At 38.2% G+C, this 24,319-nt stretch overlaps 1 protein-coding gene across 8 annotated transcripts in view; it reads left to right on the forward strand.

Annotated features, from left to right (window-relative positions):
* The window catches only part of qkib (QKI, KH domain containing, RNA binding b), a 106,023-nt gene that overhangs the window by 49,010 nt on the left and 32,694 nt on the right, over nt 1-24,319 (forward strand). For all 8 annotated transcript variants that reach the window (XR_013819481.1, XM_079854531.1, XM_079854536.1 and 5 more), the window contains exons 3-4: nt 3,494-3,610; nt 21,052-21,195. Coding sequence is in view for 7 of the 8 variants with exons in the window: in XM_079854531.1 (XP_079710657.1) it covers nt 3,494-3,610; nt 21,052-21,195 (261 nt within the window). In the remaining variant the exon portion in view is untranslated. The remainder of the gene's footprint in view (nt 1-3,493; nt 3,611-21,051; nt 21,196-24,319) is intronic.

The following is a 24,319-nucleotide window of genomic DNA, read 5'->3' on the forward strand; positions in this document are numbered from 1 at the left end:
ACTGCTGCACGTCACTCTGACTGTATTAGAATGGAGTTCCCTTAAGGAAGAGAAAGAGATGGGAACAGGCAAACTGCCTTAAAAAATTTGACTGTACAGTTTGAGGTATGAGGAAATAATTGGGTGTTGGTGTGATGAGGGTAATGAGTTGCATGTAATGTGTTAAGTAGTTAATGTTAATGATAATAGTTAATGAGTTACTATTCTTTAAATAAATAATGAGCTTGCTTAATTTACAGACACATGTAATGCAGATTTTTTGAAAGGTCTGTAAGATTGTTCAGCAATGATACATTAAAATTAAACATTTATTTCATCAAAGAATCCTGAAAAAATCTAAGCAACGCAAAGATTTCCAACATTGATTATACTAAGAAATGTTTCATTACACTTTATTTCGATGGTCCACTTTAGACATTCTACTACTTTGCCATAACAACTAACTCTCATTAGAGTATTAGGAGACTGTTAGGTTAGGGTTAGTTGTGAGAGTTCGGGTTAGTAGAATAATTTGATATGTAGTTGCATGTTTTTACTGTATTGTTGATCAAATAAATGCGGTCTTGGTGAGTATAAGAGATTTATTTCAGAAACATAGAAAAAAAATATACTGACCCCAAACTTTTGAACGATAGTGTGTTCAGAGTAGGTATTGTTTGTAACACAAAAACATTTGCCTACCAGATCTCCTGACAGGGTACAGACCGGGCCCAGAGCCTTTGACCGACAGCCTTCAGGTCAGTGCTGATACCTGATCGATTAAGTGAACGATTGACGGCTGTTATCTTGTCAGTGAAGGCCCAGAGGAGGCGCTGGCGTGTGGGAGACTGTCGGCTGTCGAGCTCTGCGATAACACTTAGCCAGCCGCCTCCAATAAAGTACTTCCCAGGGAATTTCTTTCACACAGTTCTGCTGAATTACAACTCCTAACTGTCTTTAAACCATCTTGCATGTTCATGATCACTTTTGGGACTAACCAGGGTCAGAAAATAACCAGGGCTTATAGGGCAAAAATGCCAAAAATGTATATTTTTTTCTCTAATCCACCATTTCGTATGCATTTCGTTTAATTTTAGTCCAGTAATATATAGTTATGGGTTTACTGCCTCTGCCTGCAGACATGGAGGTATCAGAATTCACTATCTTAAAGGCGAGTGATGTTTAATGTGTAATAATGAAGGGTTTTTTGATAAAATAAAATAAAAAAACACTAAAATCAGCTTGGAAAACATTGAACGTAAAGACAATTGTCTACGGCCGAATCACAGCCGTGCAGATATAGAGCCATATCACACTCCTACTCATGTGAAATATATTTATATATATCAGGTTTTTCCCAGTCATCTCAATGGCAAAAAGTGTCCCAGTCAACCTGAATTAATCACCTAAAATGATTGATGAGTCAATTTTTTGATGGGTCAAAAATGAATCAATTTTGATTGATTGATTGATTGATTGATTGATTGATTGATTGATTGATTGATTGATTGATTGAAAAAAAAATATATATATATATACGTTAGGTTTGTCAATAGATCATGATTTTTTGTACACTTATCATGAAATTAAGCATTAATGCATCTTTTCACAAGATGTAAAATATGTCTTGGATGTCCCCAGAGTGTGTTTGTGATATTTTTATATAGCATGTTAAAGTTGTCACTTTTTGAGGGTGAGCAAAAACGCACGGTTTTGTGTCTGTCCCTTTAAATGCAAATGAGTTGCTGCTCCCAGCACAGGGGGCGGAGCTTCAAGAGCTTGTGTCATTTTACCTCACACAGACATGCACTGAAAATTTCAAAAACTTTTAGTCTTTTATGTTCAAACCGGAGTCAGATGATGTCAACAGCAACAGGACATTTCTGAATGGGTATTGATGAATTTATGTAGCTGATGTGTAGTTATCTTCTAGTCATTGATTAGCATATTCTGTCTTGATAATCTATAAATCGTGTTCCGGGGGCGGAGTTTATGTAAATTCTAGGGTTAGTGATGTCAGGAAGCTCATGTAGTCCTTACCAGCCGTTTGTTGAAGTCCTTTAAAAGCAAATATCTCCCTTTGCTTTGAACTTTGAGCATTGTAACGTTGCAGATGTTGTTTATGCTCAAACAGCAACATTACACACTAACTAAAGTTAGAAAAGTGAAATCATAATCAACCACCCCTTTAACACGTCTTTCCAAAAAAAGGACACTTGGAGACTCCAAAAGGATACCAAATAACCAAATGATACAAGGAGTCCATATTATTGTTTATAGTCGAGATTGTTTGTAGTCCACATTTATGCACACCAAAGCACCCATGAAAAACATTACAGAAAAAAAAAAAAGCTTTTCAGAATTTATAGTTTGTGTACAGTGCAACAGCAAAGAGCTTGTTTACGTTTTAGACAAGTCAAGTTGCGATACGGAACAGGAACACAAGGACTCGCGTTTGCGTGAGGGCTTGCGCTCTTCAGAAACAATCACAGAAAATGACAGAGCTCGTGTTTTAAAGTGAAATAAACACTGGAATGAATCATTCACTGAAAATGCAGTCTCTAATTCTCCCTGCTCTCGGATATAATCAGCCTGGCTTTCTTTGCTTTAGTGCTGTTTTGGACTGATTGTTTGAATGAATTTGCTAGAGTTTAGCAGCTTAAAATGACCTGATCGCAAACAGAGAAGCGAAATCGGGTTAAAGGGTTAGAATAGAAATGTCCACCTGTCAGGGTTACAGGATCTTGCGCAATTGTAGATATAAACTCCTAACTCTCAAGATCATCTAACCGCGTGACGTTGCGCAATTTCACACGCTTCAGTAATTTATTTGCATTCAGTTATTTTAACGCATTAAGAGCTTTGAGTTAATCGCATGCGTTAACAGGTTAATGTTGAATGCCCTAGTAATAAGTAATGCAATACTTTTTAAGAAAAGTAATTAACACCATGTGAATGTTATACCTAATTATACTAATTTTTTTACGGTAACTTACTCAACATGGAGTACAATACATAAACATTCAAATTACCCTGAGAGAACAGATGTGTTTTCGCGTTTTGAATGTGGATGAGCTAAAATTAGTTGCTGAGGGAGGGATGACCAGTCTCTACGGCCGAGACATTAAAAGATTCAACACCCAATGAAGAACTGTTAACAACCATTAATAAACTGTCTCTGGAGGGCAACTAAATATTGTGGTGCGAGACCATTAAGAGCTTAAAAAAATGGTAATTACAATTTTTTGTACTGTGTGTGATAAGCAACCATGAGCCAGTGTCGGAGTGATATGTGCTGACTCTTTTGTGTCTTTGCATTATTAACAATGCATAACTTCAGAATTTGATGAGTAATGCTCCCGCATAATAATGCTTCAAAATAATCTGTTATTTTACACTGAAGTGTTGTTGATGGAAACAGTGACTTGTCGAATTCCAAAGTATGTATGGTATATGGCTCCATCCGGACACAGATGCAGTGAGTGAGATGTGTGTGTGTGTTTGTGTGTTGCAGTTTAATTTTGTGGGCCGGATCTTGGGCCCGCGGGGGCTCACAGCCAAGCAGCTGGAGGCTGAGACCGGATGCAAGATCATGGTGAGAGGGAAAGGCTCCATGAGGGACAAAAAGAAGGTAAGATCTACAGATACACACACACACACAGATACATATAAAAACATTCACTAACACACGCTTGCACACATATTCATAAAGACAGGGAGTGTCATTTTTCACTTAACAGTAACAAAACACTTATAAATAAATTGCAATCTATTAGTTTACGGTTAATTCATAGTTTTTAACTCTACATTGTTAATGCATTCATATGCTATGTACAAAAAGTGAGATCTTCATTCATCGTCACTGTTATTAACAAACTGTTTTTAGTTTTATTCTTTTGATAACATCTTGTTAACTATACCTAACTGATGTACAGTATTTTAAACCAGTAGTAAAAGAGTTGATAATGGTTAAGCCTTTATTAGACATTAATTGTAGGTGTTCCTAAAATGTTTACAAATACATTAAGCATAAATGTGCATCAATTGGCTTTATACATAAAAATGTATTTACATTGTAACTTATTCATGAACCATATATATATATTATATCCCTTAACCCTATCCCCAATACTAAACATAATTGCATTTTAAAAACATAATCTCATTGATCACAAATTCAGTGCAAATCAACCGATAAATTCCATTAATTCAATATTCATGCTGCCTTAAATTTTTAAGTACAATCAACTTAAATGATATTAAACTGACTTAAAAAATGAGTTGAATCGTGTACAACATAATAATACATAATCATTTATAATAATAAAAAAGTTATTGCTTAACTTATGTTTGCTTAACTGTAAAAACATGTTATCATAACTTATTGATCATGTAATTGTACTAATACTCAGTACTTAAAGGTATAATTACACTGTAATACTGACACCTTAAAATAAAGTGTAACCTTATATTATATTATTAAAATGTCCTTATTGCAGTGGTTAATAAACTTCTTGTGGTTAATTTTCCACCGAGGTAAAAAAGTAGGCTGTTTGAATTTCTTTTATTTGACTTCTCTTCCATCGCCGATGGTCATCATTCTTACAGTTTTAACCATGTAACATTACACTGCCAATTGGCGAGTGTTAATTTTGGACCCTGGAGACAGATATAAACGACGCATGAACAATCACACCAGATGGAGGAATCTGATTGGCTGATTTTGTGCACAATCTTCACGCATCCATATGCTTAAGCATATTTGTCACTTTTAACACGCACTCAAAATTCACTCATCAGCAACTGCGTCTCGACGTCTGTCCGCATGACAGACACACAGCGGTGTGGTGGGACCCGTTTTGCGTGTACGGACGGTTTGTTCGAGAGTAAACCAGCCCTGTCCAACTGAGAGACTTCGCAGGGAATAACAAGCCCTCCCCTCGCTCCTGAGAGCCGTGGGCAGGTGTTCAAACATTGTCCTTGGCCTCAGATGAGTGGGGGCCGGATCCTGCGGCCCTGCCAGGGCTCCTCTCCCAGTCAAACCCCAGTCACTGTACGACACGCTGGGGCGGAGGGGGTCACGGGACGGGCTGGAAGCACGGGGTCACATTCACTGTCCATCATTAACACTTGAGCAAACACACATGTTCATTTGAACACAAACACTCAGTTTATTATCATTGGGAGTACTGGCATTTTTGGGAGCAAAGCGCACGGTACGCCTGAGCTTTTACACAGATGTGCACGATCACACGCTCGTCCGTCTCACATATGTATCTGATCTGGAGGCACGTTTGTGTTTCCATTAGTTGGGCAGGACCCATATTTGGACAAGTGCTGGAAGCGGATAGTTACCCGAGCCCATCCCGTGTGACCGCGAGGAGGAATCGGGAGGAAAATAAAACAAGTGCTTTGTGAAAAGCACAGTTGTCATGTCGATCGCTTCATGCACATCTGGATCGGCTCTGCATCCTGTCAGAGCGCAGCTGGTCGTCCGCGTATCGGATCTCAGCTGTGTGTGTGTGTGTGTGCGGACCGCTGATGGCCCCGTTCTGATAGCGCGACCCGTTGGACGTTGACGGGGTCAATTGAAGCTCTTGTGCAAACATTCACATGTGTGTTTAAAGGTTCTGCGGTCTCAAGCTGCTTCGGTAGACAGCGGAAAATCTCATGCCTGTGTCCTTTGTTTCTCATGATCTCTTTACCTCCTACCTTGCATCTGTCACTCACACACATCTTTATTCACATCAATATCCTCGAGGTTAACATGGCTCAATGCAGTAACTCATAGAAAATAACAATAAACAACACTTTTAAGGCATTAATTAAGTTTGGTTAATTTTGGTTTCTACATACGTTACCGTTTAAAAGTTTGTGGTCTGTACGATTTTTCTTCAGTACGCAATGAATACTTTTATTCAGCAAGGATGCATTAAATAGATGAAAAGTGACAGTAAAGACATTAATAATGTTACAAAAGATTTCTATTTCAAGTAAATGCCAAGTCAAGTCATCTTCATTTATATAGCGCTTTTAATAATGTAGATTGTTTCAAAGCGGCTTTACAGTAACAAACGGATCATTTAAGGTAACAGAGATACAAAAATATTATTCTTTCAACACTGATAATAATATGTTTTTCTTGAGCATCAAATTAGAATGATTTCTGAAGGATCATGTGACACTGAAGACTGAAGTAATGACGCTGAAAATTCAGCTTTGATTACAGGAATAAACTACATATTACTATATATTCACATAGAAATCACTTATTCTAAATTATAATAATATTCAACAATATTACTGTTTTTACTTTAGAGCCTTGGTGAGCATAAATATTTTAAAAAAATCTTACTTGGTTAAACTGTTGTTGTTGTAAAATATGGTTTTTGATATCTAACGCAGTACTAGAATAATTATAATGACTCTACTACAGTAATAGAGCACTTTATGCATTTTAAGAAATAAAACAAAGTTTTGTTTATAAATAAATGGATTAAATTAACAGCAGCTAACATGAGTGTTTTATATTGATAGGTTATATATATTTATTACATGGCTTGGTTGAATTCCAGTGTAGAATGCGGTCTGTTATTTCTTGATAACAGTAGGGGAGCGCGGGGCACAACCTAACGCGGGGTTAGTTGTAACACGCTTGTTTTAAATTCTTCCGCACATGCTTGGATGACGAAACTTTGTGTATTTACTAGTTGTCATATCAACACTATATATAAAAAAAAAATCCGCCAAAATTATTATTTTTTTGGAAGATATCCATAGACATTTATTAAACCATAGCAAAAGTAAATTTCTTATTCATCTCTATTTTTTGTGTTTATTTAAAATAAGACAAATCTGATATTATTTTAATCTCCAAGATGTTATTTAACAGTTGAGATAGTTATTTAATGCTTCGCTAACTAGCAGAAGACACTAGCAGGGTTTAAATCCCAGTTGTGCAGGCGGGGGCATGTTGTAACACTGCGTTACAATGTGCCCCTATTAGAAATATGCTATTATATTCTATACTTTTATTAATTTTATTGGGAAAACGTGAGAAAAAGGTGAATAAAGACTGAGAGTCAATGTTCAGAAATTACTAATTATTTATTTGTTTTGAACTATGTTGTATAGCTGTGTTTTCATGTGTTCGTAGTCAAAACTCAAAAATTAGTTTATATTTAATTATTAAAAATTGCCATTATTTTATATGAAAAAGTTTTTTAATTGTATTTTATTTAGAAAATATTTTAGTTTGTTTTGTATATTTTTTTTATTAGATCAGATAACATTTTAAGCTGACATATGGTCATGTTACAATGTGCCCCACACATGTTACAATGTACCCCACCTATGGGGCATGTTGTCACATTTCACTTCCATTCTTTCGGGGTATGTCAAGAAAAAAGTATATACTGTATTAATAAAACAAAACCACATAATTGTAGTAGACATGCGGGAAATTAATGTGGGAAAAAATAAATACTCTGAACCATAAGTAGATTTACACAAAATGAGAAAGTCAAAAAGCGTTACTTTGTGCCCCGCTCTCCCCTATAACACACCGTTGTCATGAAAAACAGAGCGTTGCTATGGACGCAGGATTCTAACTAACCGTAGAGACGGAATGGACTATTTTCTTTAGCGGAAGCAATACAATCGTTTTTAAATCAATAAACTCCTTTTTAAATCAATATTTTGTGTCAAATTATTGATTTATTTGGTAGGTAGCCATGTAATAAGCGGGATAATGTAGAGCGAGGCGGTTGTTATAGCGAATACAACCCCGACAGGCTGATCAGGATCCCGACGCGAAGCGGAGCTTGAATCAGCCTGAAGGGGTTGTACATTATCCCTTACATATATATATATATAACCTATCAATATAAAACACTCATTTTAGCTGCTGTTAATTTACCTTAAGCTGCGTTTGTGCGTACATGCGTGTGTGAGAATCATGACACGAAGGACAAGGATGTTTGCTTGAGACAGGAATAATCGAATCACTTGCATGTAAATAGAATAAGCCAATAATCCACGTGAATCTGCATCCTCCACAGAACGCTGCAGATTTCTCCAGAAACAGAATGCATGCCATTCATGACAATCTACAAATCCGCTGAGTGTTAAATGAGTGTGTGTCTCACTGGTTCGTGTTACTGATGTGATACCTCAAATAAGGCAACTGGTTAAGGATCTCTTTTGAGATTCACTAGTCGTGAATTCTAATTAAACTATTTTTCCCAGAAACATATTAATTGGAAGTATTTTAGTAAATTGTAGTTCAAGTATTTCCAGTGCCCAATTCCTTTTAAGCCCGGGACACATCAAGCTGACGGTCGTCCATCGGGCAGTTTTTGTGCGTCGGCCGACTAAGTTTCCTCAGTGTGTTCTGCACCGTCGGCTGAAATTGGTCCTCGTCGGCTTTTCTTCGGCCGATTCGACATGTTGAATCGGCGTCGGGCCGTCGGTGAGAGAGAGAACTCTGATTGGCTGTTCAGCTTAGTGAACGAGTCAGTGCACGAGAATAATAGCAAAACAGCGAGCAAAGAAGTCAAAACGGTACAGACAGAAGGCTGTTTTAATGTCACGTCATCTTACCCGAGTGTTCATTGGCGAATATTTCAATATTAACATTTGCGGAGTGGAATAAAGAAAGTGTTTAGCAGGATTGATATTCAAAACGGTAAGCACACACTGCTTTGTTTACGGTTTGTGTATCTGCAGCGTCGGTTTCCCGTTCTGAATGACGAATATAGATGAATGTATCTGCAGAAATAGACAGTCGTCTCATTTACACGCAGGCGCAGAACGCGCACGCTAGCTGACAGTCGGCAGTAGTTCTCTCGGTGTGTTCAAGCGCAGCTTTTCCCCCGACGCAGGCGACGCGAGGCGACAACACAGTCGGCTTTCATCAGCGCTAGTTCTTTGGCGTCGGTTTGGTGTGTCCCGGGCTTTAGAGAGCTCTTAAAAGCTTGAGTTCTTGAGTTCTTATGTTTCCCGTCACAGCTCAGGATAGTCGCTAGTGAAGGGTAATTTGCTACTGTATGCATTCCTGTGACATTTTTGTCATTGAATATCTTTCTCCAGGTATGGCAGAGATATATTTGAATAGTAATTCCACAGGCAGTTCATGTCTATTTGCATCATTATTACTGTTGAGGAGGAGATTTTCTCTCTGACTGCTCCTGTAGTTCACGGACTCACACTTGTTGCAACAGCAGCTTTCAACAGCTTAATCTCATGAGATACCTTGAGCGTTTTCTACTGTTAAAACAATTTCAAATTGTGGGTGGCCTTTAAATATAATTTAGTTCGTCTTTTTCTGTCTAACCTTCTCCTTGAGCACAACTTTGATGTAAAGGAAAGAGACAAGTGGCAAAACAGCACTCATTAACTGACTTTCAGCTCTCACCTTCAACTAACTGCCCCACTGTAAAGCAGAGATGACTAAACAAGTTATTAACAGTCAGACACACACATACTTGTATGATTTTTATACTGTGCAAACTGTATATTCTCTCCCCTTACACTAACCCTAGCCATCACAGAAAACGAGTTGCACGTTCACATTTTCAAAAAACATCCCTTAGTGTGATTTATAAGCTGTTTTCCTCATGGGACCAAAAAATGTCCTTAAGGTAAAGGATTTCGGAGATTGCCATCTTTGTGGGGACATTTTCTCCCCATAATGTAGGGTTTACCAGGACCACACACACACACACGCGTGCGCATAAGCACACAAACACATACACACACGCGCACACACACACACACACACGCACACACACTCGCAGCCTCCAAGTGGAAATTACTTGTTACAAATAATTTCTTAGCATTTAAAAGCATTTGATTGTATTTATCTCATGTATGAATTTAGAGTACAGTAAAAAATTGCAAAACCGATACAGATCATTTTCATTCTGGTAACTGAATAAATGACCAATACAAAATTCTGCAAAGTAGAATAGTAAATGAAAAAAATGAAACCCTAAAAACTAAAATCAATTAGTAAATGTTTCAAGAAATGTAAGCATCACAACATTATGATGTACAAAAATGAAAAAGAAATTATATTTAAGTGTTATTTTATTATTGTAGTACTTTTAAAGATTAGCTTGAATGATGGCAAATATAATTTAAATGTAAAATATATATATTATTCAATTATTAACAGATTTATACAAATTAAATTTCATCCTTCAAAACAAAGCCATGGGATTCAAAGAAAAAGTAGTGTACACTGAATAAATTGTAGAAGAGCCCAGGGCTCTGAAACCCAAAGTTGCGATGAAGCGTGTTGTCTTGCTGATGTTGCCGTCATCTTTGTTCTGACTGGGTCTGTCAGAGAGACTCAGCTGCAGTGTTGGACCCGCTGGCAATTACTGTTATTAGTGCTGTCACAATCACTTCATCCTCTCGCAGCATCACTAAACAGACCTGCGGATGTGTGTGCGTGACAGTGTTTTATTTCTGGGTCTCCTTCTCGCATTTTGCATGCATATTAAAGTGATTGTTCATGCATAACCATGGTAGTAGTTTAAACACTTTGGGCCTCATTTATCAATCTACAAAGAAACGAGTGCAGAAATCATCTTACAACAGGGTTCTCGTGTGATTCATGAATCATCATGCTGCTAATCCTATCGTACGAATGATCGTACGTCGATAAATGTGGCGGCTGAAGATAACATCGTCATGTGAATATCACGGTTTAGAAGCCTCGCCCCTGGAGTTTACGACGTGGAGAAACGTAACCCGGCCAAGAAGAGGAGGTAATCTAATCTCACGAAAGAGAAATTGATCTTACTCCAAAAACACACGTTAACCTCGTAATATGAATATAAAATACTGGTGAATAAAACAAAACATTATAAACACTATAACCTGGCTATTTTAGTTCCCCTCACTCCACAACAAACTCTTTAAATATATCTAGGCTATTCAGAACAGAACATAAGTAGCTATTAAATTATCAAATAAAAAATTTATTAGGCTATAGGGATATTCGCGATCTAACATTTGGTTGCTGAACTATGATTCATTATGTAAACAAGGCTTTGTACTTCACTCGAGTTCAAAGTGTGTAAATGTGTAATTCATCCAAAATATGTGTTTGGTGGGGCGGTGGGAACGCTGACCGGCACAGATTGTACAGTGAGTCATTTAATTTGAGCAATGTAACTTTTATGTTTGGTTGACTGTCTTTTAGTTTAATATTGAATCGCTGAAAATGCCAAGTTAGCGACGGTAGAACTGACACTGTATGTTGTGTGTGCGGCACTGTGTGCGCGATCAGTCGGATTTAATAAAATAAAGAAATAAAGTAAACAAATACAATGCGCTTAAACACCTGGACCTGACAGGGAAGCTCTGTTTCTCATTTCACATGTGAAGAGGATATTTACATAGAAGTCTTAAAGCTCAGCCAGTATGAAACAGCCTGTTTAATTGTAAGAGTCAGAGAGCGGCTGGAAAATGGGCATGAAAAAATAAATTATGACGTGAAACACTATAGGTGGACCTCAGGACCTGTGATATGATCTCTCTAAACTCAGTTCAGCTACTATCTCTACACAAGTGCAGGAAGAACAGAAAAGACTAATGAGGAGGACAGAACTACAAACTGCTAGTTTGACTATATTAATGTTTATTATACTCTCTCCCGAGGAAATGTCACTGCTGACATTTATCCACACATCATTGAAATATCATTATTGTTCCTGTGAATTCTGTAATACTATAAGGCCTTGGCTATTCACAAGATTTCATTGCATTTGTAATGATACGTTATTAAAGTTAGTGTATAAGTAGTTACATTTAAATATATTGTTCGTCACATGGTATCACATAAACTAGCTTTCTTTCTTGTTGCATTACAGCATACCATGCATTATACTGATCAATAACACATACTTATGTAATTCATAGTGCAATGAAAATGACACATTGCTTTTGTCCCTATTTCCAAATCATGTGATAATATACAAAGGTAAACAAGGCTTTATGGAATCCTCAGAAATGAACAGAAACTCAAGTGTGAGAGTAGAATTGTGAACTGAAATGTTGCTCTATGTGTTTGTCTGGCAGAAAATCTGACGAAATATCTCCGACACAGGTTGTGAACCTCTTTTCTTTCGTTCTTTAAATCCTCTAACAAGACGCTTTGATGTAACTAGGCTTTTACACCCCCACCAAATCGTCTGGATTTGAGGGCAAAGCTCTCTGTCGTTCTTGCAAATCTATTCCGATAGAGACTGGTGTTTGGTATTCTCTGCGCTGTGGTGGAGTTTTTCATAAGATTTGAAATTTAGACACTGTACTATCAAGTTTGTCCGTCTTTAACAGTTAGCCATGAAGACTTTTCAGTGTTTTTAGGGCTGGGCGATAAGGCCAAAATAATTATAATGATAACATTTTTCATATCAGTCGATAATTAAATTTCTTTCTTTCGAGTTTGAAGGCATATTTACGCTCCTAAGTGAAAGTTGTAGAAACCAGACGGTTAATTGTGGTTTTAAACTACTCTCTATTGTCAAAACATGACAAACACGACTTCACGTTTTTGAATTCTTTACATTTTTCCAGTCATTTCTCCTTAACAAAAATGGAAAAATGTTTTTCTTAGTTTCTGAATGTGCTAACGGTTAATATTGTCTTTGATGACGCGTGTCTTCAGCACAGTTTGCAGTGCAGGCTGCAGTATTAACAATATTACATGTTTTGTCTCTTAGAAATGCACATTTGACAGTAGCTTGAGTTAGGATGCAGATGTAAATTTATGTTCATTAACAAAAACATTAACATCTGTAAAAAACTGATTCATTTTTATATGGCGAAATTTAAATATTCTGACTGTTTGAGTTTTATTCAAATTTACCATTGCTCTTCCGTAGTGGCATACATTACACCTCACTACTATGGTAAAATGTAACTATATGGTTTCTATGGTATTTGTAGGAAAAACAGTAGCCTAAATACATTTAGCATCAATGCAAAAATGCTATAGCTTAATCACAATACTGTGATTATATTCCTTTAATACATTTAAATACAATAATAATATACTAAAATTCAATATGAATATCCCAAATTTCGGCCACAATACCATGGTGCAGTTAGTGTTACTACAGTAAATCCAGTAAATGGTAAATGATGGTGATTTGTAGATTGAAAAGCCTTCTGACTGCATCGTTGCACACTGTGTTTCTCCTGTTTGTCAGCGCTGTTTCATCTGGCTTTAAACTAGTTTAAATCACAGAGATATTTGTGTTCTTTGCTGAAATCAAGAGCTTCTCGCTGGATCTCACAGCACTGTTTAGTGGTCATGTGACCGAGACGGTCAACGCATCCTCTCTAGTAAGCTCGCACTGCCGTTTGAACTTTGAACTGGTCCGTGTGGCGTGTGGTTTAAATGAGTAGCCTAGTGCTGTTTTTTGCGCATAAACATTATATTGAACATTTATCGAACTCTTGTAATAATTTGATCGAGGAAATGTATATTAGGCAATAATTATCATTATGGTTTTATCGCCCAGCCCTGTCAACATGGTTGACAAGAATCATTGCATCATCAAAACATGAACCTGTTCTGAGCCATGCAATATTACTCCTCTCTGACCATGACCACATAACATTTTTATCTTAATATCTGAATTTTTTCAAATTGTTAGAGCCATGCTGTGTGTGCTCCAACATACGGTTGCAACATGCAGTTACACTTTGGGCTTAGTCAGTGTCGGCTTTTACTCAGTGTCGGCTCCCATTCCCCTCTCTTCATATCTGTCCTCCTACTGTCTTATCTAAATAAAGGCAAAAAAACAAAAATATAACTTTAAAAAGACTTAGTTCATATTGCAGTTACATAAGCCGTAACTTGATTTCCATAATCCAATTAAGCCAATATGACAGCTGTCATATCCTAGTATTACTCTGAATTCTAAACACGAATGTTATTCTGAATGCTACGAGATAGAGATGTTTGTGAAAGTTATAGAGCATATTTTTAGAACTGTTTAAAACCATTAAAGCTAAATTGTGTTATGCATCACCAAACAGAATGAGAGGGGACTTTTTGGGTTTGTCTTGTTTCTTTGCTTGTTTTTTCCCGGCCCCATCCGCAATTGGTCGGACAAACAGGTAGTCCCACCCCAAACTAACACTGGTTGCCATGTTTGACAAAACAAAGCAATGTTTTGAAGAGTCACAGTGTTCATGAAAATCAACCTACAAATTGTTTACTTATAGCTGTCACTACACATTAAGCCGTAATATGAGAATTTTTAAACATCAACAAAATGACACATTTCAGCCTTTAAAGCAATGAACATGAATCCATATACAGATGGCTGAAAGCACTGCAAGAATTGCATTTTGTTGTGCTGTTGTCAAGGACATGACTGAGAATAAATGAGTTGATTCAATTACTGTGAACTACTCTGATGTGAATTATTGTACTACTAAGACTGAATTGAAATCCCAAGATCAACCTTAAAGGGTCAACCAGAATATAGACCTTAATCAGAAAATGATTTGCATGTAAACATGGTCACTGTGGTGAAATATACCTCATTACACTCCCCCTTACTCATCTCTGCATGTGCCATCGTCCTCTCCCACCCGAGTCGGGATATTAGTTCCCAGAGCCTTCCACCGAGGGGTCGGCGCTCCTTCAGAGAGGCATTATTGCCTCGGGAAGGATTACAAAAGAGCAGGACAATGGATTTATGGACATTGATTACGCTACAGCTCGGAGACGGCGCACGAGGGGAGAGAGGTGTAAACAAAGGCCTGGTCGAGGGCCTCGCAGTCGGACATATTTCCTGCGTCGGACGTTGAAGGAGCGTCACCTGGGCTACCAGCCTGTCACTGCGGGAAAAACAAGTGTCTCAGCTGTATCTTACCCTCAGATAGACTGGCACACACATGCACACACACACCACTTCTGCTCCAGTCCCTTCTGGCTGTCTCTGCCCAGTGTTATTGACAGCGTGGCTGTGGGTGGGTGACAATCAGCCTCAGAAGATCAATTTTTAGCACTTGTCACAACTAAGGAAAGCCAAGTAAATCAGCCAAGCGAAACCAAGAGGCCGAATGAAAAAGAAAAAGGAAGTGACCTCATAACACCCAAGCACCAACGTCCTGAATGATAAATCACATTGAGTGTGTTGGGCGACACGCACCCCTGTTTTCTCCCCTTCATCACTTCGCACTGAAAGGGGCAACAATGGATCCTTAATGAAAATCAGCAGGCAGAACGCGGGAACACAGACGCAGATGCTGATTGCCATCTATTTCCCATTTGCAGTCACGGGGAGAAAAAACGAGCACTGTTTGCATATTTGATTATTGCATAAATCAGATCTTGATTTTTTCTTGTGAAATCTTACAGGAAAATTTGAGAAATGGCAAATCAAGCCAAATGCAGACAAACAAAAGCGGCAGCGTAGGAAAAGTGTAACGAGCCCCTTCAACTTAATGTGCGCTGGGTTTCTATCAATTAAGCAGTTTGCCCTCAGCAATCTTCAACGCCTTTTAACCACAAGTTTCTGTCATACAATTTAGTTTTTAAAGTCCCTATATTTCTGCTCCACTAGCTGCACCAAACAAAACTACATATTATTTTCTGAAGAAAATGTGAGTGATAGTTGCCTGTCCAAATGCTTGGGTTTCCAGGGCATTATGTATGGCGTCATTTTTTAGTCAAATGTTATGAGCGTGTAAGACATGCTCACGAGCACATTATGTTATTTCACGCGCGCAAAAATGAACCTTCAGCTGGCATGATAAAAGTACTCGCGCAAAAATTCAACAACCGAGAGGTGTACAGGTAGCTGCGAGCGAGCGCCTGGCATACTCTCATAGGTTAACTCTGCTTGTACAGTGGAATCCTGCTCGCGCGCAGTGGATTTCTGCTCGCGGAGTGCTGTTTTGCTCGCGCAGTGGATTTCTGCTCGCTCAGCTGATTTCTGCTCGCTCGAGTCTACATGACTTTTGACAATTTGGGGGCGGAAACCAAGGAGGGCACTGACCCTCTTATGATTGGTCACTTTCATTATGGAAAATCTTGGGAAATCCTAACCCCGCCCACCTTCAGACGCAGCGCGAGTCACTCAGCTCGCTCTGCTACTCCGGCTATCTCTGTATATTTTAGACAACGAAATATGTGATAAAACACCTTACTAACTATTTTCGTTTTCATTTAAAGAAATCTTAAACATGATAGCCACACAAATGTGGTTCATGCAACGCGTATTGATTATATTCACTGCACATAACGTTTGCCTATTAAAAAAAAAACTAAATATAAAACACAAACCTGCCTCTTTTCGTTTTAAATATAATATAAAAACATTAAACATTTTAATATGGTCCAGGCAATATGTGCATTTGTACTAAACAACAGATTTTGCAGTAAACAACATTACAGTTTTTAAATTTTTAAATACAATTATTACAATTTAAAATGACAAAACTCAACCCAGTCTCTTTTTGTTAAATTTCAGTTTTATCAATATTAGCCATTATAAAAGTATAAGTAAAAGGTATAAGAAGCTATACAAATAAAGCAAACAATTCAGTCAAACACACAAAGTCAGCGCTCTAGTAAAACCATACAACGGTAATAGCTTATAAAGTTATGAAACTTCCCCTCAGCCAAAACGATTGGCCACAATGGCCAGGGAATAAATTATAGATTCACGAGACCAAAAATCGCCCGTTAGATATACACAAGACGAATTATATCTCATGTTTAACCACTACAGAGACCCCAGCGAAAGCGGCGAACGTCAGAAAGACTATAACCGAGGAAAGGCTGTTCCAGGCGGGGTACATGAGCGCCGAGCGCCCGGTCATCGTTGTATGGTTTTACTAGAGCGCTGACTTTGTATGTTTGACTGAATTGTTTGCTTTATTTGTAGCTTATAGCTTCTTATACCTTTTACTTATACTTTTATTATGGCTAATATTGATCAAACTGAAATTTAACAAAAAGAGACTGGGTTGAGTTTTGTCATTTTAAATTGTAATAATTGTATTTAAAAATTTAAAAACTGTAATGTTGTTTACTGCAAAATCTGTTGTTTAGTACAAATGCACATATTGCCTGGACCATATTAAAATGTTTAATGTTTTTATATTATATTTAAAACGAAAAGAGGCAGGTTTGTGTTTTATATTTAGTTTTTTTTTTAATAGGCAAACGTTATGTGCAGTGAATATAATCAATACGCGTTGCATGAACCACATTTGTGTGGCTATCATGTTTAAGATTTCTTTAAATGAAAACGAAAAGAGTTAGTATGGTGTTTTATCACATATTTCGTTGTCTAAAATATACAGAGATAACCGGACTAGCAGAGCGAGCTGAGTGACTCGCGCTGCGTCAGACGGTGGGCGGGGTTAGGATTTCCCAAGATTTTCCATGATGAAAGTGACCAATCATAAGAGGGTCAGTGCCCTCCTTGGTTTCCGCCCCCAAATTGTCAAAAGTCATGTAGACTCGAGCGAGCAGAAATCAGCTGAGCGAGCAGAAATCCACTGCGCGAGCAAAACAGCACTCCGCGAGCAGAAATCCACTGCGCGAGCAAAACAGCACTCCGCGAGCAGAAATCCACTGCGCGAGCAAAACAGCACTCCGCGAGCAGAAATCCACTGCGCGAGCAAAACAGCACTCCGCGAGCAGAAATCCACTGCGCGCGAGCAGGATTCCACTGTACAAGCAGAGTTAACCTATGAGAGTATGCCAGGCGCTCGCTCGCAGCTACCTGTACACCTCTCGGTTGTTGAATTTGTGCGCGAGTACTTTTATCATGCCAGCTGAAGGTTCATTTTTGCGCGCGTGAAATAACATAATGTGCTCGTGAGCATGTCTTACACGCTCATGACATTTGACTAAAAAATGACGCCATAATTATTAAGCAGTTGTTATTAGGTGTTGCGAGGGGTTGCTATTCTGTTACTACATGCTTTCTAGGTGATCGCATACTGGCCCTACTAATGTTTCCAAACAGGTTTCCAAAACACTTCTACTGCTCCTCATCTGCCATTGGTCTGACTAAACAGATAGCCACGCCCCCAACTCACTCCATTGGTTAAGCTGCTGTTGCTGTGTGCTGGTCTAGATTCTCAAACAATCGTTTGTTTTGAATGTTTTGAAAGTGCCTCAGAGCCACGATGTGTATGTTTTTCAGCTAAATCATTCTACAAATGGCTTACTTATATTTGTCTCTATATATTAAGCTAAGATAAAAGCGTATTTAAAAAAAAAAGAAGAATAAAAAAAAGCTGTGAGCACTGCTGAGCTCTGACTCAGAGCAGTGAACTAGTTTTGATTTGTTGCTCATGCTATTGTTGCCTCTCTCTGCTAGCTGTGAAGCTTTTGTCACTGCCTGTCTGGAGACTGTATGAATTTTACTTTTATAGAGACAGGATGACATATACATGGCATCCTGACTTCTGCTTTGGTAGAGCACAGTAAAACAAAGAAGCAGCTTCTCCGTTTTATTTTTACTTTCACATCCTCTCTGTTAGTCTGTGTTTTTATTAGATTTGCTTTTGCACTTTGGTGTATCAAGGTTTCAAACCCCACAGCAAGAAAGGGAGGTGAGACAAGCCCCAACTTACTTCTTGAACTTCATCATATCCAAACACACATATACTGTATTTCTGGTGAACTCGTTGAAAACGTACATTGTTGCCAAGGGGTCAAGAATTATTCCCCAAATGACACACTATCCACTATGCACTTATACTATGCACTCTATGTACTCTACCATCTAGTGTATGAACTTTATAAATGTTGTCTTCTTGCATTGTAGTTTGACAGTCTCTGATTATCACCCTCCGCTACATCATTAAAGGTGCGACAGTTGAGAGCATGAAGTGTTCAACATTCCACACTTCCTTTTTTTCAGTTAATCAAGTGTATCAAGTGTATCAAGAGTATTTCAAGTGCACTTTTTGTTTTTGGAATTATCAGGCCCTGTTTACGCCTGATATTAAAGGAACACGCCGACTTTTGGGGACTTTATCTTATTCACCGTATCCCCAGAGTTAGATAAGTCCATACATACCCTTCTCATCTCCGTGCGTGCCGTAACTCTGTCTGACGCACCCACCGCTAGCCTAGCTTAGCACAAAGACTGGAGGTAAATGGCTTCAGCTAGCATACTGCTCCCAATAAGTGACAAAATAACGCCGCAGAAGTAGCAGTTCTTCGCCTTCTGAGAATATAGTTCCCAGTATGTATACGGTTAGAAGATGGCTGTGTCTCATGTGACCTTGTTATTTGTACACGCTGTGACTATACAAATCACAACATGTAAATAGGAAAAAGTTGGCGTTATTTTGTCACTTATAGGGAGCAATAGGCTAGCTGGAGCTGTTTACCTGCAGTCTTTGTGCTAAGCTAGGCTAGCGGTGGGTGCGTCAGACAGAGTTACGGCACGCACGGACGGAGATGAGAAGGGTATGTATGGACCAGTGGGGATTTCTTTAAGACTGCAAGGGAAGCTCGGCTTCCCCTATAATGTCAAAAAATTAATGGTCAGATATGTACTATTGTGTTAACATTTTATTGACTAAAAATGCGTTAGAAAACGTTCATCTCAAAGACGAGTTCGTTCAGAATCAGTTACATAAAGCAGGTCGGCTGACTCGATTTCCTTCTCATACATTCCTGTAGCGTCACAGTGCATTTCCCTGTTGAACTGACTTCAGTGGAGCTGCTTTGAACAGTTTTTTTCAGTGCTTCGAAACTAGACGGTCACTGGATAAATGCTGCGATTATGTCCCGCCCGCGGACGCTCAGTGTCTCTGGGAGTGAATGAGGAGTGGGCTGGGCAGGACTCCGGGCTTCTGCGTGATGATTGGAGGGTCTGTCGAAAGGCTGCATCTCCTTTTGATTGACAGCGATTTCATACAATAAAAAGTCGCTGATGCTGAAGCTATTCGAGCTCAGATTTCTCAAGTGTAGTCGAAAGACAAACTGCTGCAACCTATTTCTTGGCATTGCTTGTCGAAATTGCTAGCCAATTTTCATAATACATTTCACACAATTATACATTTATACCTTTATTATATTATTACTTATTATATTTTTTATATTATTATTAGTAGGCTAATAATTAAAAAATATTATTAAAATAATTAAAAAATCTATATTATTAGTAGTAGTATTATTATACTTTATTATATTATTATTTATACCTTTATTATATTATTATATTTATACAATTATATTTAACTCTACTGGCCATTGAGAGGACACTGGTCAAGTCACTGGAAAAGACGCCTAGTTGGTACGACAGGGTCGCAGAGCATTTTCTTTAAAAAAGGAACGTAGAATTTACGTATAAATAAATGGACAATTGATGTAGGCGAAAATGAGCTTCCCCTCTTTGAAAGACCAGCAGCCGCCACTGGTATGGACATATCTAACTGGGATACGGTGAATAAGCTCCAAAAGGTCAGCGTGTTCCTTTAAGATGCGTTTTCGTCAATCAGATCACAAGTGGACGACGGTAAATACAGGGGTAAATGGAGTCTAAAACATTTTGAGCTTGTCCACTTCCCACCACTTCTAGTCGTAAATGCATTCGACAGGATTGCTTTCATAGTGTAAACGCTCATGTGATCAAATGTGTTCAAACAGCCACAAAAGACACCTATTCTCCGCCTACTGACCTGATGTTTAACATTGTGGGAAGAGCAGTAGCCAGATGAGATTTAAACTTTGTCGGCTGAAGACCCAAGTTTGGTTTGAAGATGAAAAACATAACAAGCACAATGGTCCTGTTAGCCAGTGCTGGTAGATGCCATAACTACACCACCAGGGAAAAAGCAAAAAGCATCTTTCTCCAATAATTGCCACTCAAAAGTAACCAAGTATTCTGAAGAAAATAAAATAAAAATTTGCACAAGCACTAGGCAAATATTGCTTAAAATCATTACGTAAGAAACAACATTATTTGAACCCTTTCTGCACTTTCTTATTGGCCTCCTTGATTGTAGCAGTCAACATTGTGCTCAGTATCAGTGCATCTAAAACTTTCCCCTCTCTCTGTCCAGGAGGAACAGAACCGAGGCAAACCCAACTGGGAGCATCTGAATGAGGACCTCCATGTGCTCATCACGGTGGAGGACGCCCAGAACAGGGCTGAGATCAAGCTCAAGCGTGCAGTGGAGGAGGTTAACAAGCTACTCGTGCCTGCGGTGAGTACCACTGCTCTCCTACTTCCTTTCTCTTCATTCCTGTTGCAAAGCTCTCTTGAATATCACATGCATCATGCTTACTCAGGCTATCTGATGTCATATGTGTCAAATGACAGGAAGTGGTCTTCTGAGGTTATATGCCACGGGCTTTATTTAGGTTTTCAAACCATTTTCACACATTCAGTTAGCGCCTCCAAACATCAGTACAGGTTCTGTTCACAACCTGTGTGTGCGTGGGCGACTTTATGGTGTGTCTTCCTCCACTGTTTAAATACTCCTATTATTAGTTGTTCATGCACTATGTCATATTCAACTCTTTAAGTGCAAATATCATATAATCACCAGCACTTGCCCATGAAAACCAATCATCACTGGTTGCTTTACTGGACACCAAAACAGAAACATTTCAGACAGCTTCACTCAGCAAATAATGCTGTTTCAATTAAAATAATTTACATCTGAAATTAATACATAATTGTCATTATTATGCAACAAGCACCCACACTTCCCGGTCCATCAGACAAGCTGTTTTTAGCGACTAAGCATAATATATACACAATAATATTTGTTGTTTTTCATGGAATTTATTATAAAGTGATCCCTATAATTTATAGTGAAGAAAAATATATAAATTCTTATTTACAAAGATATATACAGTATATATATATGTTTGAACTTCAGTTCAATTCAGTATTTGTATTGGTTGGGCATGTAAGAGGTAATACACTCTCAAACATATAACCTATAATATAACTGCTTGAATACACATTTCTCCACATAAGAAATTCTATTTGAGACTGATCTTTGATTTGCTGGTTTTGATTGTACAAATTACTCAATTCATTTGCTTCACAAATATGCAGTATGTGCCATGATGAAGGAGAGACTGCATCTTAGAAGAAAATCTGTGTTCTTGTATTATTAACATTTGTGTATTAGTAATGTTCTAATATTAGTAACAGTATTGTCATCTGTCCAGAGCACATTAGAATGTGTGAATCTATGAGTGTACACAACCCCTAAAACATTTTCCTCTTTCGTTTCCTTTCTTTTTGGTGTCACTTGATGAGTGGGAAGTGAAACATTTTCCAAAAGCTCTCCTGAAAAATGGGAAGTGCTGTGCAGGGCCGATGTGGTTGAGTGGTCAGTCGCTTGGAACATTCTTTAAGAGCTAACTGTTGCATTATTGTCATTAAACTCTATATGAAAGGGTTGGAAGAACAGGGTCAAGTCAGTCTATATGGGCATACATTAAGGTATTTTAGGGTAGAACATTATCGCTTTGATAGTTTTTTTACAAGCAAATGGGCCATTTTCTACTACTGGTTGCCTTTTTTTTAAAGCAAATGTATTTGTTATTTGCTCTATAACATGCCAAACTAGTCTTAAACAAAAAATATATGTAGCCATGTGAAATTAGAGGCACCACTGCATTTTAATTATGATCTAAGCAAAGATGCTACTGACATGTAGCATGAGCAGTTGTTTTTTTATTTAAATTAGATTTAATTATAGGATTTAAGACACTCCTGCGCAAAACAAAAACAGCAGATGGACTGCTGCATTCACTGTCTGACAGTAGGTGGCGCTTATGGAAAAGCAGCGGTTTCTTTGTGTACCGCTGTATACAAAGCAGCGCTGTGCTTATAAACACGACTTTATACGGAGATTAGAGGAAAAGTAAAGGCCATCGAAACTTTTCTGAAGACAGTCAGTTCCCTTCGGAGATACATTCATATAAACTGCCAACCCCAATTAAATTTTTAGATTTTTCTTCCTATATTTCAAGCATGATGATCTTGCTGTGCCTGTTACAGGATTTTCTCTGCTAGCACCTGTTTGTTCTCCTCTTTGCGAAAACGGCCGGTTCTGATTTTGGCCAGTTGATCTTTAGAAAACAGGTCGCACCACAAGAATTATTTGCACTCGCTCAAATGCTCCCAAAAAAATTTTGAGGCCATACAGACCAATTTTCGTGAGCATATACTACCAAAATGGTGGCAATTTCAAGCCTTGGTAGAGCGTTGCATGTCACTCACTTGGCGGTAGGACGCTGCCTTAGATATCTGCATATATAGAGAGCATACTTGATGGCAAATAAGCACTAATGTACCTTATAATCCACAGCTAATATCGAGCGTATAGATTCCAGAAATGTTCATTGTATTGTTCTCTAACTGTAGTGTTTTAGGATGTCACATGACCTTAAAAGTCTAGTCATGTGATGAGGAAGTAAGTGCATGGATGTTAATAGAGTATGAACTGTTGTAGACACATTCCAAGGCTCTGCGAGTCTGATAACAACTACTGCATGACCAGTGAGTCCTGCCTCAGTGATTTCATTAGCCATGAGGCTTTAATGACGAACACAGCTGCTCAGGATTCAGATGCTCACTGCTTACTCTGTTCATGTTGCATTGTTACAAAATGTAACATAGTTCCTCATTAAATAGTTACGAGTAGAGGACTTCACCGCAAACCATGAGACTGGGCCTTGCTCGAAAGTGACATCATAAGTGAAAGTTTGCAAAAACATGGAAACTGTGTTATTATGGTCAGTCTAGCCTAATCTAACCTAAGGTTTTCTTTTATGTGATTTACAAATTCTGGTATTTTACAAAGTTGTACTGGTAGGAATTTTCAAGCGTATGATTGATTGTTTCTTGCTCTTGTCCTACAAGTGTACACTACATACATGTATGCCACATAAAAAAAAATATTGTGACATAAATATTGCTTATGATGTGGCTTCCTTTTCTGTATTAACACTGTGGGGTCTATAACTGTACTTATTATGGTATGTTATATGTCTGGGCTTTGATGTAGTGGGTAGTATTTGTGCTTGTGACCCACAGGCTCACACCCTGGGTCACGTCCTGATCCCATTCCCCTTCTCGCTCCATCAACGGTTAATTCCAAGCTCATAAAAACTTTAGTTATCACCCAGTGGTTTACTGGATTGGAGTTTTTATTTTAATTCTTTTTTTCTTTTTTTTTTTTTTGTTGGTGTATCACAGTGGTCTTAAAATGTTACGAGTGACAGTGCTAGTTGAAGACTTTCATGCCAGTTTACAGAAAGAAAAGTATATTATGTGGCTGCCGGAGGAAAGATTATATGTTATTG

The sequence above is a fragment of the Squalius cephalus genome (genome assembly GCF_949319135.1).
Source record: "Squalius cephalus genome assembly, chromosome: 21".
Taxonomy (NCBI): Eukaryota; Metazoa; Chordata; class Actinopteri; order Cypriniformes; family Leuciscidae; genus Squalius; species Squalius cephalus.